The sequence below is a fragment of the Sardina pilchardus genome, chromosome 8 (assembly GCF_963854185.1).
Source record: "Sardina pilchardus chromosome 8, fSarPil1.1, whole genome shotgun sequence".
NCBI lineage: Eukaryota > Metazoa > Chordata > Actinopteri > Clupeiformes > Clupeidae > Sardina > Sardina pilchardus.
The window spans coordinates 34445567-34461879 of NC_085001.1; the positions used below are offsets into that span (position 1 = coordinate 34445567).

General features: G+C 37.8%; 1 protein-coding gene across 2 annotated transcripts in view; it reads right to left on the reverse strand.

Annotated features, from left to right (window-relative positions):
• Positions 1-16313, reverse strand: part of ap1b1 (adaptor related protein complex 1 subunit beta 1) — a 52613-nt gene that overhangs the window by 10583 nt on the left and 25717 nt on the right. For both annotated transcript variants that reach the window (XM_062543744.1, XM_062543743.1), the window contains exons 10-17: positions 12905-13020; positions 9428-9593; positions 7983-8081; positions 7380-7639; positions 6630-6834; positions 2794-2823; positions 2406-2543; positions 1269-1414 (exon numbers count right to left, since the gene is read on the reverse strand). In XM_062543744.1, coding sequence (XP_062399728.1) covers positions 1269-1414; positions 2406-2543; positions 2794-2823; positions 6630-6834; positions 7380-7639; positions 7983-8081; positions 9428-9593; positions 12905-13020 — 1160 coding nt within the window. The remainder of the gene's footprint in view (positions 1-1268; positions 1415-2405; positions 2544-2793; positions 2824-6629; positions 6835-7379; positions 7640-7982; positions 8082-9427; positions 9594-12904; positions 13021-16313) is intronic.

The window sequence follows — 16313 nt, forward strand, 5'->3', positions numbered from 1 at the left end:
CAGAAGTGGTGCCTGATGTTTAATCTAAGTGTGATGTCATGACTAAGGTCTATGGATGCGATATCTTTCTATTTCAGGGCTACCCATATCTGGGAAAGTATGTTATGATTATATTTGCATTTGTCTTATATCAGGCTTAATATCAAGAAATAATGTCTTTTTTTATCATTATTGAATTAATGTCAAGCATCCCAGTAGAAATATATACATATCTGTGTAAGTGGAACTTTCTGTAATCTGGCCATATAAGAACCATGATAGTGGGATAATCTATGGCGAAGAAATTTACAAAAAATGTTTGAGGAAATAATGCTTTACTTTTACTTTAGAATACCTTATAATTTCAGCCCTGAATTGGAGACTTTATGTGTTGCAATTTCAAAACTGGATTACTCAGGAACCGCTAATTGTACATCCTCATATTCTGTAAGGCCTGCTGTTTATTGATGCTGTTGATACACGGTTAGGATTAAATCTGCCGTCGGCAAGTCTTCAAAATTCCGAGTCTAAAGTCGGAAAATTCAAACTGATACAACTTTCAGGTCCCTCCCCCAACCTCTACCAAGCACCAAACCGCCCCCAAAAGCCCTCCCTCTCTGGAGACGAGGTTGTGCATGTGAGCAGAGTATGCAGCGGCTCCATAGCAGCGAGTGCACAAGCTGTGATAGACAGGTGGCGATTCCTTCCCCCTAACGTCATTGCTTAAACAAAACAGGGAGCACTCGATTTTTGCAAGCACGATTACAGGCTTTAGAGGGAGCTAGAGAATTCAGGATTTTTCCTAAACAGCCTATTTAATATTCTACTTCCAGAATCCAATGACAGTTCAAGCTAATATGACTCAAAAAATGCTGCCGACGACAGCTTTAATGTCATGGGAGTTAAATGTTATTCATATGCAACTTGGCACTAATTCCATTAGAAAGGTTAGATTTCACTAATCTATGTGATATGCTGTGTGTTACGAATAGGCTACTCCACAAGAAACATGGGCTAGTTGAACTTGGACTAAAGATTTTACTGGGGCACAGTAAAGCGAATTGTTTGGCTATCCGATGGATGGGATGATGCTAGGCTGTAGCTGTAATGTTAGCCAAGCCTACTACCTAGGCTACTTCAGATCGTATGGGTTGCTGCAGCCTAAGCCAGGATTTTATGCAATTAACTTAGTCAAGACTTTCAGAAAACAGTTCTAACGATGATGTTTGCTATTGTGCAAAAATGTTTCTCACGGTCATATAAATCAACCAAACGAAGTCATGCAATACCTATTCCTGTTGAACTGGATAGCAAAATCGGTCATGACACTCATGGCCTTGTTGGTGAGGGAGACCTCCATTTGCATGACTCCAGCACGACGAGCAAATGTGCCTGAAATCTCAAGACCCTTTGCCTTCATTGCAGGAAGCCATACCTTGATATGAGAGAGATATTTAACTGAGATGATATAATTACATAACATCTAACCACAAACAGCAGTTGTAGGATCTCATTTAGCTCCACAATAATATTCAGAGAAGGATCTTAAAGGAACACTTCACCGTTTTTTCATATTAAACTATGTTATTCGCTTAATTAAGACGAGTTGATACATACCTCTCACGTTTCAATGCGTGCACTCACTAGCTCTGGCGCAAGGCGCAACTTTGATAGCACTTAGCTAGCCCAATGCATTAATTAGGATCCAAACAGAGATGAAGTTAGAAGTGACCAAACACGTTTTCCCTTTTATAATACAGTTACAGGAGTAGTCACACGGCTAAGTATGGTGAGACAAAATAAAACGTGGTGCATTTCTAAGCAGGTAAAAGGGATAACTATGTTGTGTGGCGGAATAATATTGGGAGCACTTAGACTCTGCGCAGTAATATCCTCACTCCAAAGTGAAACTGAAAGTGTAAGCATGAGGATATTACTGCACCACACAATATAGTTATCCCTCTTAACTGCTTAGAAATGCACCACGTTTTATTTTGTCTCACCATACTTACTCGTGTAACTGTATTTTAATAGGGAAAACATGGAGGTGTTTGGTCGCTTCTAACTTCATCTCTGTTTGGATCCTAATGAATGCATTGGGAGTGCTATCAAAGTTGCGCCGCGCGCCAGAGCCAGTGAGTGCACGCATTGAAACGTGAGAGGTATGTATCAACTCGTCTTAATGAGGGGAATAATGTAGTTTAATATGAAAAAACGGTGAAGTGTTCCTTTAAGACAGATAGAGATTTTCTATGGCCATCGTATGAACTAGTGTGATTTTAGGTACTTAATCCAATTTTTCATATTTAATATCCAGTCTATGAATCTTGGCTGGGGAAGTAGTCAATTTATTAAGACTCAAGATGCCAAAAACAAAAGCTGGGCACTTAGATTAGATTAGTTTAAACCAATTTTGCAGAACTTACGGTTTTTGGAACTACAAAAGCTCCTGTTGGCATACCAACACCTCCTCCCAAGTCAAAAAGATCATCCAGTCCGCTGCTCACAGGAGCACCAAGAGATGCTGGCATTACAGCAGGTGCTGATGCCAGACCTGCTCCCATCTGTAGTGGGGAAAGCGCAACTACTTACATATTTAAATCAATAAAGTAGTGGTGATCACTAAGGATCATTATCACACTACTACTTTAATCAATAATGTAAGACTTAAAACTCAGGTTGGAGAAAAGTATGGATCAAAGTATGGTGGCAAAAGGGACGCAAAAAAACCATTCATGTATTAATCTGTGACCACATCATTAGATCATAATTCCAAGGATTAAATTAGAGGATGAATAGAAGTCTGAAACTCACCGCAGGACTCCCAGCAATATCTCCGCCAAGCTGTCACAAATAAGATAAAACAATTAATAAGTATAGCAGTCAATTTACTAGCTCACCATTCAGATGAGTAAAACAGAATGAGAAGAGGGTAGAATTCTCACTTCACAAGGGAGAATAAAAAGGTTTGTAAACACGTACAACAGGGTTACAGATGGCGAACATAACTATGGGAGATACAGCATATAAGGTCTGACATAGGGTCGTCACAACGCAAGATTTTCAACAGGCCAAAAAAAACCCTCATATTGAGGAGATCATGTTATTTAAGAAATTAAAAAATACAATGCCATCAGTCAAATTCATCGTTATATTAGTTCATCGTTATATTAGTCCATCGTTATATTGTCTCTTTCATGGCAAATGCAAGTGTAGTAAGCTGTAGTCTCTAACCATAAATATACAAACAAAGTACAAAAGAACAAGAACCAGAGAGTTATTGGCACTGGGCTTTTATAGTATTAGCATATGTATTTTGAAAAAACACTCCCACTACAAAAGTAGAATATTGTGACACCCCCAAGTCTGAATATAACAGGCACTGCAACTACAGATGTTAGGAATGGGAGGATGTGGTAAATTGTGAGGATGATTTGTTGCTACCTCTTAAAGAGTTGAACTCCTACAACACAATGTCACAAGACTAGACTATATACAAATAGGGATGGCTGACAAAATGGATAGGACAGGCAACTAAGTTAAAAGTGATGATGTTAAGGGCCCTCTTCATTTACATTGTCTGAAAAAGCATCTGTTGTAAGCTTTAACCCTCCACAGACCTCAGGCTGACTATATTCTGAGGGTGACTGCGGTGACTGAGTCTCCATCCGAGATGGAACGTGAGGCTGATGATGGGATGAAAACATGCATAAAATGAATGGATTAGCAAGAATGTGTAAAACAACTATTGTCTACAAATTCTAAACTAGTCAAAATTTGCTACCGTCAGGACTAGGGCTGCTAGATTTGGAGAAAAAAATCTATAATATGGCTACAAAAGTTAAAAAACCTATACCGGTAATAATAATAATAAAAAAGACAGTATGTGGGTAAACATAATCTTCCTCGAACTGAACTTGATACTGAAAATATTTTATGGTTTACCACCCACAAACGGGCACTATCACCAAATGTCATATTGTTGTTGGTAGGTTTACATCATCGTATGCTGAACAAACCAATATCCCAAAAGCTTTTAAACTTCATTCCTTCATTCAGAACCATCTTTTTGTATTTAGAAAAAAAAAATTGATTTGCTGATGAATTTGCATTCAAGTCATACCATGGCAACTCACCTAGAGCCTCACTGGTCATATCATGGGACAAGGACAGGAAAACAACAAATGGTACTGATGAAAACAAATGTGTTTTCTGGACAAGGAGAGCCTGTGTGAGTTTTCTGCTGCTACATGTAGCCTAACTAAAATATTGAAATATTTTTTTTTAAAATTCATAGCAAAAATGGATGTATGTGATTAATTTTAATGAATTAATTTGACATTAAATCACTTGACAGCCCTACTTCTAAATATATAAAAAACATCAACACAAACTACCATCTGCAAAATACTGCAGAGCATACATGCCCAGGGTATACAAAGATTTAAATCAGGTCAAGAGTAATATTTCAGTAATATTGTGAAAGCCAAAGAAAAAAAATTCTGTCAGAAGACTATCATATTGCAGCCAGTTAGGCAATTCCATGTCATATAAACACATTTTAGAAAACTGACTGACTAGCTTGGATATTTTATGTATGTACGGCATAGCAGTATATAATATTACCACCACATGATGCTGCATGAAAATGATACTTCTCTCCATCCCTTACTCCTGCCTACCCTGGTAATTCACAACTCTTACAACTCTTACATACGCTTACTACAATGATTCTTGAAAGGCATTTCTCCTTATAAATGTAAATTTCACAAAATGTTCACACAAGTCTGCAACAAAGGTCAAAGTACAAGTTACACCCTCTCTTCCAACCTGGGGGTAAAGGTGGACACTGACCTTAAATTTGACACCCAGATTAAAGCTGTGGTGAAGTCCAGCTTTTTTCAATTAAGGCAGCTGGCAAAAATTAAACCAGTCCTTCAGAGACAGGATTTTGAAACAGTAATCCACGCCTTTGTGACCACTCGGCTGGATTACCGCAATGCACTTATATGGGGGTTAGTGGGTCCTCCATTGCCCGTCTGCAACTTGTCCAAAATGCTGCTGCTCGTCTTCTAACTAACACTAGAAAGTATGAGCACATATCACCTATTTTAGCCTCACTTCATTGGTTGCCTATTCATTTTAGGATTTATTTTAAAATTATTTTTGCTTGCATTTAAAGCCTTGAATGGCCTTGCCCCACCGTACCTCTCCGAGCTGCTACACCCCTGCATTCCCAGCCGCTCTCTCAGGTCAGCTGACCAGCTACTCTTGACTGTGCCTAAAACCAGGCTAAAACTCAACAAGCTTTTGCTGTTGCAGCTCCAAAACTGTGGAATGTATTGCCACTCCACATCAGACAAGCCCCCCCTCACTGTCTCTTTAAATCACTACTAAAACCCCACCTTTTTTCACTGGCTTTTGACACCAGGTAGCGTGTTTATTGATGTGATGTATGTAAATGTGTTGTGTAGGCAGTGGTCCTATCTAATTACTTATTTATCTGATTTGATTTTACTTGTTTTATTTTATCTTATTTTATCATTTAATGTTATTTTATTTTATTACTTTTATCCTACTAATATTTTTGTATTACTTTTACTGTTTTACTTTTATTTATCACATTCATTCTACTGTTGTCATTATTGTTGTGTTGTACAGCACTTTGGAAACCCTGTGCTTGCTTAAATTGTGCTATATAAATAAAGTGGATTGGATTGGATTCCAAGCAGATCACTCAAAGCTGCGAGATGCTTGCTGTTCTGACTTACATGCACACTTTACAGCCTTTAGCTTCTGGGCTGATGGCATGTTATATACAGATTTTGTTACAGGCTGTTCCAGCTTTACAAGCAGCATTTCTTCAGCTTGAAATATGTATGACAAAAACTGTTAACACATTTCACACACCTAGATGAGTGAATAGACTTGTGTGTCCATCTTTTTCAATGAGAATCCATGATATGACCTGGGAGACTGTAGCTAAGTTGATATGTATTGACCTGTACAATGTTGCAGTCCGAGTCACTGATTTACCTTTGATGGCACAATGGTAGGACAAATTGCATGTGGAAAATATGTACTTTTGATTTTGTAAACTGTTCTTTGTAGGCTAGAAGTAGAAAAATGCTAGCCTAGTTTCTCAGCTAAAACACTCTCACAGCCCTCAGATAAGGTTTCTGACTATCCCAAATGAAGTGCTATGATGTCAATCAGTTGGATTTTTTTTCTCCTGTCAGTAATTACCGTTTCTGATTCATCCCCCATCTACAGATACGGAATGCACAAGAAAAGATCAAGAGGAGAGAAGAAAGATCAAGCTGAAAACAAGTCAAAATCAGTGGAAGTAGACTTAAAGCAACCACACTTGGAAACACTGAGAAATACTGGGACGCCTTTACAGTGAAGTCAGTCACTGAGTTGACAAGACAAGCATTGGACGATCAGAAAAGTCATTAGACTGAAGGCTCATCCATCTTGTTTCTCTTCTTATGCTTACTTTGGAAAATAATATGAACTTTACTTTGGTGGAGGCAAAGGTTTATATTCAAACTGCTATCTTGCGTCATCTTGTGCGGGTTGGTTTGGATCAACATCTATTCAATATTTTTCAATATCAATCAACCATCAAAAGTTAAAACATGGCGTACCAGACTGTCTAGGCCACCCCCAAGAAGGTCCATGGCACCCATTTGCATGGACGGGGTCACAGTGGGAGCAGAAGAGGCCGGTGGGGCCAGATCAAGGTTTAGTAAGTCGCCAAGTAAGTCGCCTTGAGAGGGGATGACCGCAGGAGGAGTGTCAGGCACCGCTCCACCGGGCTGACCAACATCTGGGCTCTCAGAGCTCTCACCTCTGGTAAAGACAAAAAGTTGAGAGCAAAAGAAAAAAAGTCCTCAGAAAGAGAGATACATGTACACCATATGTGCAGGATGGTGTGTTTGTAAACACAAAATTGAGTGAATGTTGAGCATTACAGAAAACAGAAAAGTCCTTGTGATAGTATGATATCCTTTCTCCCTCATTAATAGATGTATCATAGATAAAAATAGTACATGTACACAATATATATATATATATATCAAATATAACAAATATAACTAGTCTTAAAAACCTGATGACTTGTCTTGATGTGAGTGCCTGAGACTTTCAAACATTTTTCCAAATCTAAGTTGCAATCGCAAGAAATAGTGGATGTGAGAGACACCGCAGAAATCATCGTTTATCGTATCTCAGACTGACCGGCCAGTCGCTGATCATGTGAAAATCGGCCAATCGGTGCATCTCTTAACAAGAACTACTGGTTTATCAAATTCAAACAGCATCCAGACATATCTTAGATAATCAACACTTGATATATACAGTATTTTCATGTGTGAAAAGTGTATTGAGTGACTCACGAGCCAGCACGTGCAGGGAGCCTTTTGTGCTGCACACCACGGCTACCCTCAACAAAGGCACTGGGTGGTTTGTGGTAGACAGAAGCAAGAGTGCCGATGTGGCATATAAGCTCTTCAAGCAGGGTTGGCTCAATCAAATCGGTCTCTTCTGATATCAGAGGCTTTTCTGCAAGCACAACCTCCTTGGCTGCCACAGGGTCAGTAGAGAGCAGGCGCCAATAGATGTATCCACGATCACGCAGGTCAGGGTTGTCCGAGTCCTGTCGAGAGAATAAGAAGACAATTTAATATAACTGAAGAAATGCAATGCATTTAATGAGAAAACTGCGGTCAACAGTAGTAATCCTGAAGACTACTTCACAAAATATACTGTGGTTCAGTATCTAACAATAGCTTGAAGTCTTGAGATACCCTGCAAATTATTGTTCTATATCTGGGTGAGAAGGTGTGGTAGTTCAAAACAGGGGGTAGTATAATTTAAATAAGTAATAAACCTCTATCTACACTAATTCAGTGCCTGCTCTTCTGGGTTGTTTTCATCAGGAATTTGCAATGTATTACAAATCTGAAAGTTGTATCTGTGCAACAAGAGGTATAACTCACCTGAGTGGCCAGACTTAGCACCTGCTGCACAAGTTCCTGTGTCTCAGTAGGCTTCTTTAGGAAGAGTTTCACAATGGCTGTCAGGAGCTGCAGCTGCACCTGTAATAGAGAATGAATGCAACACTTAAAGGTAGGGTATGGAATTAGCTTTTTTGGCCATTTTTGCAAAATCACTTGAAATCCTATTCCTAACCCACTTACAGCCACTGAGTTGGAAGCACTGAAATGGAAATTAAACACGTCAATCATCTGCGGAACGGGCAGGGCTCGAAAAACTCCAGCCAATAGAATTCTAAACCCCATACCATAATTTCACAGCTCATTCGTCAATCTAACGGTCTTCCTCTTCCTCCTCCTCCTCCTCCTCCTCCTCCTCCCCCTCGCGCGCGCGACTCTTTCGTGCACATCATGTCTATGGTGCACATATACAAAAGCTGTTGACCGCGAGGCAGTGCTGAAACGAAACTAATTAGGCCTGCTGCACGTCCCATAATGTTCCCCTCTAGTTGTATGTGTCACTTTATTTCTATACAAACTAAGGCAGCGGATACCTACGGAAACTCAATCACCCACACAATAAATAAGCTATGTAGCAAAAATTACATTTTACCGTGACTCGAAGAGTGTTGCAAACATGAAACCGAAACTTAACCGCTTGGAGCTACAGTGGAATAGGCGAACCAACGGGCCAGCACTAAACTTGGATATTTCAGGAGATAAACGGCCCGGTAAGAACCAAACCAGATTCTGTTCAAATATACACACCTATGGCTACTGAAATGTAAGGTATATCAAATGTTATTTTGGTGTATTAAAATGCATCGTTGTTTTAGAATTTCCGAACGAAAGGGCTGGTAGACTAAGGTGCTTTTACCATAATGTAGGCTATAAAATCATCTACCTTGTCTGATTTGTGGAACTATTACCTACAACCCTTTGGAGGTGAATAAAGAATGTAATTGGGGAAGTTGATGTGAGCGATTGTATGGAGACTAGAGCTCATAGTGCTGTAGACGCCAGGCTGGCATTTCATTTAGCCTCTGCATCTGAATTCTCGTTCGTGCATGAATGTGCGTGCATGGAGGGCGGGACTTGAGGTTGTATATGTTCAAAATCTGCCGGCCGTTTTGTGAATTCCGTACCCAACCTTTAAACATTATAACACCTAAATACCACAGGATCATTTTGTAGTCATTACACATTTTGTAGTTTTCCATTTTTTGATGTACCAACAAAAATGAACAACATTAAATCAAGAACTTGCCAAACCAAAAAACATGCATTTAAGAAAGTATGTTTCCTATCAAGTCTATCAAGACCCCATCATTTTAGAATTGTTTTTCTTTTTTAAATAGAAAATTAAAAATAAACTTCAATTTAACCCTTAGTCCACAAATGAAGTGCACAAATGATTCAAATCAAACATCTAGTTGGTTGGTTGGTACCTGAGTGCTCTCATCATGGAAACCCTCGAGAAAGCTCTCCAGTAGCTCATCTGCATTATCAATCCGCTCAGCATACTCGCCAACGATCCAGATCATGGCTGCCCGTGCCTCGGGTTCATCCAGAGAATCCAAGTTCTCGCACAATGTGGCAATAACGCTCTCATATCTGATAACAAAACACACATATAAAAGTTACAAATGTACAAAAGCAACACATTGATGCAGTTAAGGTGTTAAGACTATAAATACAATAGCTCAGTTTTCTTTTCAGGATAAAAACATATATATAATAATACTAATACTACTAATAATAACAACAACAACAATAACAGGAAAAGGCTAATGGCTGTTATAACTGACTCATTGGTCACTACATGCACCAGGTGCGACACTACCACAGCACCAGCACTTGAGGCATGAGCCAGTCTGCGCAGTATTTTCCAGTATTCTAAATAATAGGCGTCACAGAGGAGATGTAGATGAAATATAGTTTAATACTACTCAAACTCAGCTTTGAGTAAGATTTATTGTTTTCATTCTGTTCTCTCATAATGATGGCCAACAAGGTTATAATTTTGACTACATTATTTGTAGTCGAAATTATTATTATCATTTGTAGTCAAATGTATTGCTATTGTCACCTGGGCCAATGTACAAATGATCAATTTGCCACTGAGCGGGGAGTTGCTTTGCGGGTAATTGATAACGATTTCTACGTGCTAGTTGGCTGACAGATAGCTCGTACATAACTTCAAATATATATTTTTTGGTTACAAAACCTAGCTTTTTGAACTTAAAAGTTCATATTTCTCGCTAGACGTAGCAAAATATAAGGCAACAAACCCTGAACTTACTTGTTAGAACAGAAATACTGCCTTCGATTAGTTAGCTCCACCGTTGGATAATATTTTCGACTTTACTTTCAAACAAGGAAAGCAACGCTGCCTTCACTCCGATTGGCAGTCGCTTTGCTCAACATTTGCCTAAAATAGACTTCTTGTCTATTCTTGCCCCGCCATGCTCGCGGCAGCAACAAGTTCGTACTGTAGCTTGTCGCTGGCAAGCGTTCACTCCAATTGAAAATGAATGACAGCCTGTTGCTGTCTCTTGTAGATAATGTGACTGTGGGGTAATATAAAATGGTAGGCCTTAATTATTTTTATACTGTGCCTGAATTATCAGGCATTTTTTGAGAGGTCACAGGCCTTATGTACACTTATTACCATAGTCTACTAAGTTATGGTAACGTATGCATATTTGTTGGAACAAATCAGATAACAAATAAACTTGCTTGAGACAGTGTCTCTTTGGAGATTGTTTTTGCCTACTGTTAATCCTTCACCTCCACAATAAAAGCATTTTAATTTTGTACAAGGGGAATAAGTCTCGAGAAGTTTGCAATATACAACAGCTGAGTAACATATCAATACATCACAACTTGCATAGTGTTGCTTTAACCCCTACAGCCCTACATTATGTGGCACAATCATGAAAACAATATCTCTAGTTTTAAGGAGACTACTAATATCAAATGCAAATCAACTCAAATAAAATGTACTAAAATACAATTTGTTGTGTGATAGTGGTTTTTGCATGACACACTGTCTGAATAACTAATCAGGTCAACTTTAGAGCTGAATATAGAGAATTGCATCATGGATATCACCGGGCACACTCCTTATTCTTTGAGTAACACCAAGGCAACAAGAAACAGCAAAGGGGTCATTCCACCTCAATTCAACAAATGCCTTCTGCTTGACCATCTCAGATTTCCTTCAAAATTTTACCACCTAAAGAGTAACCATTTAAACTAACTTAGCCAAAATATTAGATTGGTATACCTAATACATCCAGAGAAAAACATTTCTGAACATGGTACCCCCCTTCTGATTTTTGGCACATTGGCGCCCTCATCTAAATCTGCAGCAAAGTTCAGATGTCATTATCTCAAAAAGTTTTCAAGCTAAAGACTTCAAATGTTCTGTGAATAATGATTGCTACCTATAGATGCCACATATTCATTCATAGGCCGTATGTGTTGATACTGACTGTGTTTCAATCTTGTGAAATCAGAAGAAATATTGCAGATCTTTTTCAAACCCCCACATTGGGTGCACCATTACACAATTTATAAACAAAATGTTTGGCAAATGGTTATGTCTCTCTACAGAAGTGTTTAAGCTGTCTTTGAAAAAGTAATTAAGAGGTGTCTATATAGCTTTTTTGTTGGAAGTATTGTAACACAAAACTGAAAAATAATCAATTTGGATGATATTGTATCTCCCCATTACAGAGGTATGACAAGCTATACCAATGAATTGAACACATCTCCAGAAAGAGTATGAAATGGGCTTTCAGACTGTGAAATTTCAAGATGGTATTAGGGCTGCAGTTATTTAAGTTTTATTTTTTAAATATTGGTCTATTACAACAATTAGCGTTGTTTTTTGTGCTATTATTTCATGATTTCATAATCCTTGTCTTATTCCTAAGTATCAGATGTTTATGTCTTATTCTGTTAAACATTTTATTTTTTCATTTACTTGCTGGGTGATGAACTAATTAAATATTTCCTGTATTTCCTAAATAAATAGCTGCTGCCACTATTTAATGCCACTAGACGTCCCTATTTAGTGATATCAGCAATGTGTTGTTATAGTAGACCAATATTTCAAAAATAACATTTCAATAACCATAGTCATAATACCATCTTGAAATTTCACAGTCTGAAAGCCCATTCCATACTCTTTCTGGAGATGTGTTCAATTCATTGGTATAGTTTGTCATACCTCTGTAATGGGGAGATACAATATCATCAAAATGGATTATTTTTCAGTTTTGTGTTACAATACTTCCAACAAAAAAGCAATATAGACACCTCTTAATTACTTTTTCAAAAACAGCTTAAACACTTCTGTAGAGAGACATAACCATTTGCCAAACATTTTGTTTATAAATTGTGTAATGGGGCACCCAATGTGGGGATGTGAAAAAAATCTGCAATTTTTCTTCTAATTTCACAAGATTGAAACACAGTCAGTGTCAACACATACAGCTTACGAATGAATATGTTGAATCTATACGTGGCAATCATTATTCACAGAAAATTTGAAGTCTTTAGCTTGAAAACTTTTTGAGATAATGACATCTGAACTTTGCTGCAGATTTAGATGAGGGCGCCAATGTGCCAAAAATCAGAAGGGGGGTACCATGTTCAAAAATGTTTTTCTCTGGATGTATTAGGTATACCAATCTAATATTTTGGCTAAGTTAGTTTAAATGGTTACTCTTTAGATGGTAAAAGTTTGAAGCAAATCTGAGATGGTCAAGCAGAACTTTTCTCTAAAATCCATTGAATTGAGGTGGAATGACCCAAAGAAAAAACAAAAACAAAACCAGGTTCACCAAGATCCAGGCCTTTGGATCTACAACATTGTCTTCATAAATGCTTCTGACAGATTAACCAAAAGAACTTACTTGTTAGGATACTTGCGGAAGATATCCTTAATGACCACAATGGCTTCTTGTACCACATAGTTGACTTTGGTTTGGATGAGGTCCAACAGTGTGCTGACACAACGTTCTGCTGATTGCTGCAAAAAAAAAGAGAGTTTCTGAGGACAAAGTAAGATGAAAATAGCAACAGCTATTCAAAAGTTTGAAATCTGGGGAGCTTTGGCATGACTGGCTACAGCGCCCACACCATATTTGAGTCCAGGTGCCCAGGTCATTTCCTGATCTGATTCTCTCTCACTCACTCACTTCCTGTCTGTCTTAGACAGGGAAAAACCCAGAACGATCTAATAAAGGTCACTACCAAACTTTTCTCAATTGATTCTATATTACTTTTCCGCGTAGAATCCATTTCTGCTTGGGACATTTTTATATCACGCATAGTTAATGAGATAATTTGCATATTTGAATACATTAGGGCAATTCCATATCAGTTGGAACAGGTCCGACACCATGGTCCTCAGTTTTTCCTGATTTTTGGTCCAAATGTTCCTCCATGTCTCATTAGAAGAAAACCAATATTTTAGCTGGGTATCTTGTTTAGTTTCTGAGATATGGCTCTTCAAATGTGGTTAGACGTGTCCTAAAAAAAGGCTGAAAATTCCTGTATTTAATGAGCACCACTGTGTTGTTGTCCAAAATCACAAAGGAATTACAGTCCTTTCCACCATTGGAGACTTATTCATTGAAACAAACCCATATTTTTTTTGAAAGCAATGAAAAAAAACCTGTTTTTGTTCTCTTATGGTCATGAATGCCTAGCACTCACATTTTTAAAACTCTACATATATATAGTCCATGAGTAAGAAAACATGTTGACAAAAAACTGAGATGTTTTTTTTTCTTATTTCGAGGCTATGAGCCTTCAAAGTTGGCCAAAATGGTGTTTTTTCCTAAAAATGCCACTTTTATTGCCTTTTTCCAAGGACAAGATGAAATGCAAATCCAACATTTATTTTTTTCTGCAATAGTGTGGCACTTTGTAGACCATGTGAATGTGGTAGATCCGACCTATCCATTCTAATATCCCCACAGCACATGTCTGAAGTTAGAAAAAATGAAAAATAGTCTTGGCTGAAGGAGGTGTTGGTTTGATTTGTATGAACCTCTTAGAAGGACAATATGGGGTGTAAACCCATTTTTTCTGTTTGAGGGATCAGAATGCCATCTTGTAAATAGGATAAAAATGTTGTATCCCATTTCTACTCTTTAGTGATCCCTTAAAATATGTCCAAAAGTTGTCAAAAATGAAAAAGGCAACTAAATTGAGGGGCTTAAATGGCCAATTGGATCAAGTCACACAAGGTTAAAAATGTAATATAAGACAAATGAGATACTGAGGGAGAACACTGTGAAATGTTTAACCCTGTTACGATGGCCTTTGAACCCACTGTGTCCCTAATGTCCTGTTATAACCGGAAGTTGGTTGAAAACAGGAAATAAACTTTAAAAAGGCTATATCTAGAGAACGGAAGGTCATAGAAATAAACATTCACTTCTTGCTTGTTCCTCATGGTCGAATTATGTCAGATGGAGCAAATCAGATTGAGTCTACGACCTTCTGTTCAATAGTTGTTCGCAAAAAACTATTTCCCATTGAAATGAATGGGAAAAAAACAAAAAACTGAAAGTGTTGAGGCCAAAATCATGGTTTGAGATATTGTGTAAGAGTATGTTTCAGACCATTTGGAGTTGATCGGTACCCACTTTGTGTGACATAAAAAAAATCCCCCCTTAGGGTTTAACTTATGGATGGATATGGATGACCAAAAAGTGTAGGATTTTCACTGGTCCTAGGGTTATGTTTATCTAAGTGGATCTCGGGTTAACTGTCCAGGGATACCATTAGAACAAATCACAATGCATGCTGCATCCAACGGTAACTCCAACAGCAACCAGGAGACAATATGCTTCATGCAGAAGAAATTTGTTTAATGAGAATGAACCTCAGTTAGGGACACAGTGGGTTCAAAGGCCACCATAGCAGGGATTATACATTTAACAGTGTTCTCCCTCAGTATCTCTTCTGTCTTATATTTCATTTTTAGCCTTGTGACTTGATCCACTTGGCCATTTAAGCCCCTCAATTTAGTCGCCTTTTTTTCCATTTTTGACAACTTTTGGACATATTTTAAGGGATCACTAAAGAGTAGAAATGGGATACAACATTTTTATCCTATTTACAAGATGGCATTCTGATCCCTCAAATAGAAAAAATGGGTTTACACCCCATATTGTCCTTCTAAGAGGTTCATACAAATCAAACCAACACCTCCTTCAGCCAAGACTATTTTTCATTTTTTCTAACTTCAGACATGTGCTGTGGGGATATTAGAATGGACAGGTCGGATCTACCACATTCACATGGTCTACAAAGTGCCACACTATTGCAGAAAAAAATAAATGTTGGATTTGCATTTCATCTTGTCCTTGGAAAAAGGCAATAAAAGTGGCATTTTTAGGAAAAAACGCCATTTTGGCCAACTTTGAAGGCTCATAGCCTCGAAATAAGAAAAAAAAAACATCTCAGTTTTTTGTCAACATGTTTTCTTACTCATGGACTATATATATGTAGAGTTTTAAAAATGTGAGTGCTAGGCATTCATGACCATAAGAGAACAAAAACAGTTTTTTTTTTTCATTGCTTTCAAAAAAAATATGGGTTTGTTTCGATGAATAAGTCTCCAATGGTGGAAAGGACTGTAATTCCTTTGTGATTTTGGACAACAACACAGGGTACTGCCCCAGTGTTCAAATTTTTAGAAAATAATATGGTAGCCTTAAGAGAGGAGAGGGGTTTAAAAAAAGTGGTGCTCATTAAATACAGGAATTTTCAGCCTTTTTTTTAGGACACGTCTAACCACATTTGAAGAGCCATATCTCAGAAACTAAACAAGATACCCAGCTAAAATGTTGGTTTTCTAATGAGACATGGAGGAACATTTGGACCAAAAATCAGGAAAAACTGAGGACCATGGTGTCGGACCTGTTCCAACTGAAATGGAATTGCCCTAATGTATTCAAATATGCAAATTATCTCATTAACTATGCGTGATATAAAAATGTCCCAAGCAGAAATGGATTCTACACGGAAAAGTACTATAGAATCAATTGAGAAAAGTTTGGTAGTGACCTTTATTAGATCGTTCTGGGTTTTTCCCTGTCACTATCCTATCTTAATAAAGGCAAAAACGTATTGATATTGTTATAAACTGCAAAAATCTAACAAAAATGTATTTTTAGACACAGACTAATACTACTACCAATTTCACGTTGTTTCGCAACACTGACCTTCTTTCTTCCTCATCATCACATGTAGTCTTTGTTTCTTCAGATTATTGCACTGTTACTTTATAATTCGTAAAGCACATTG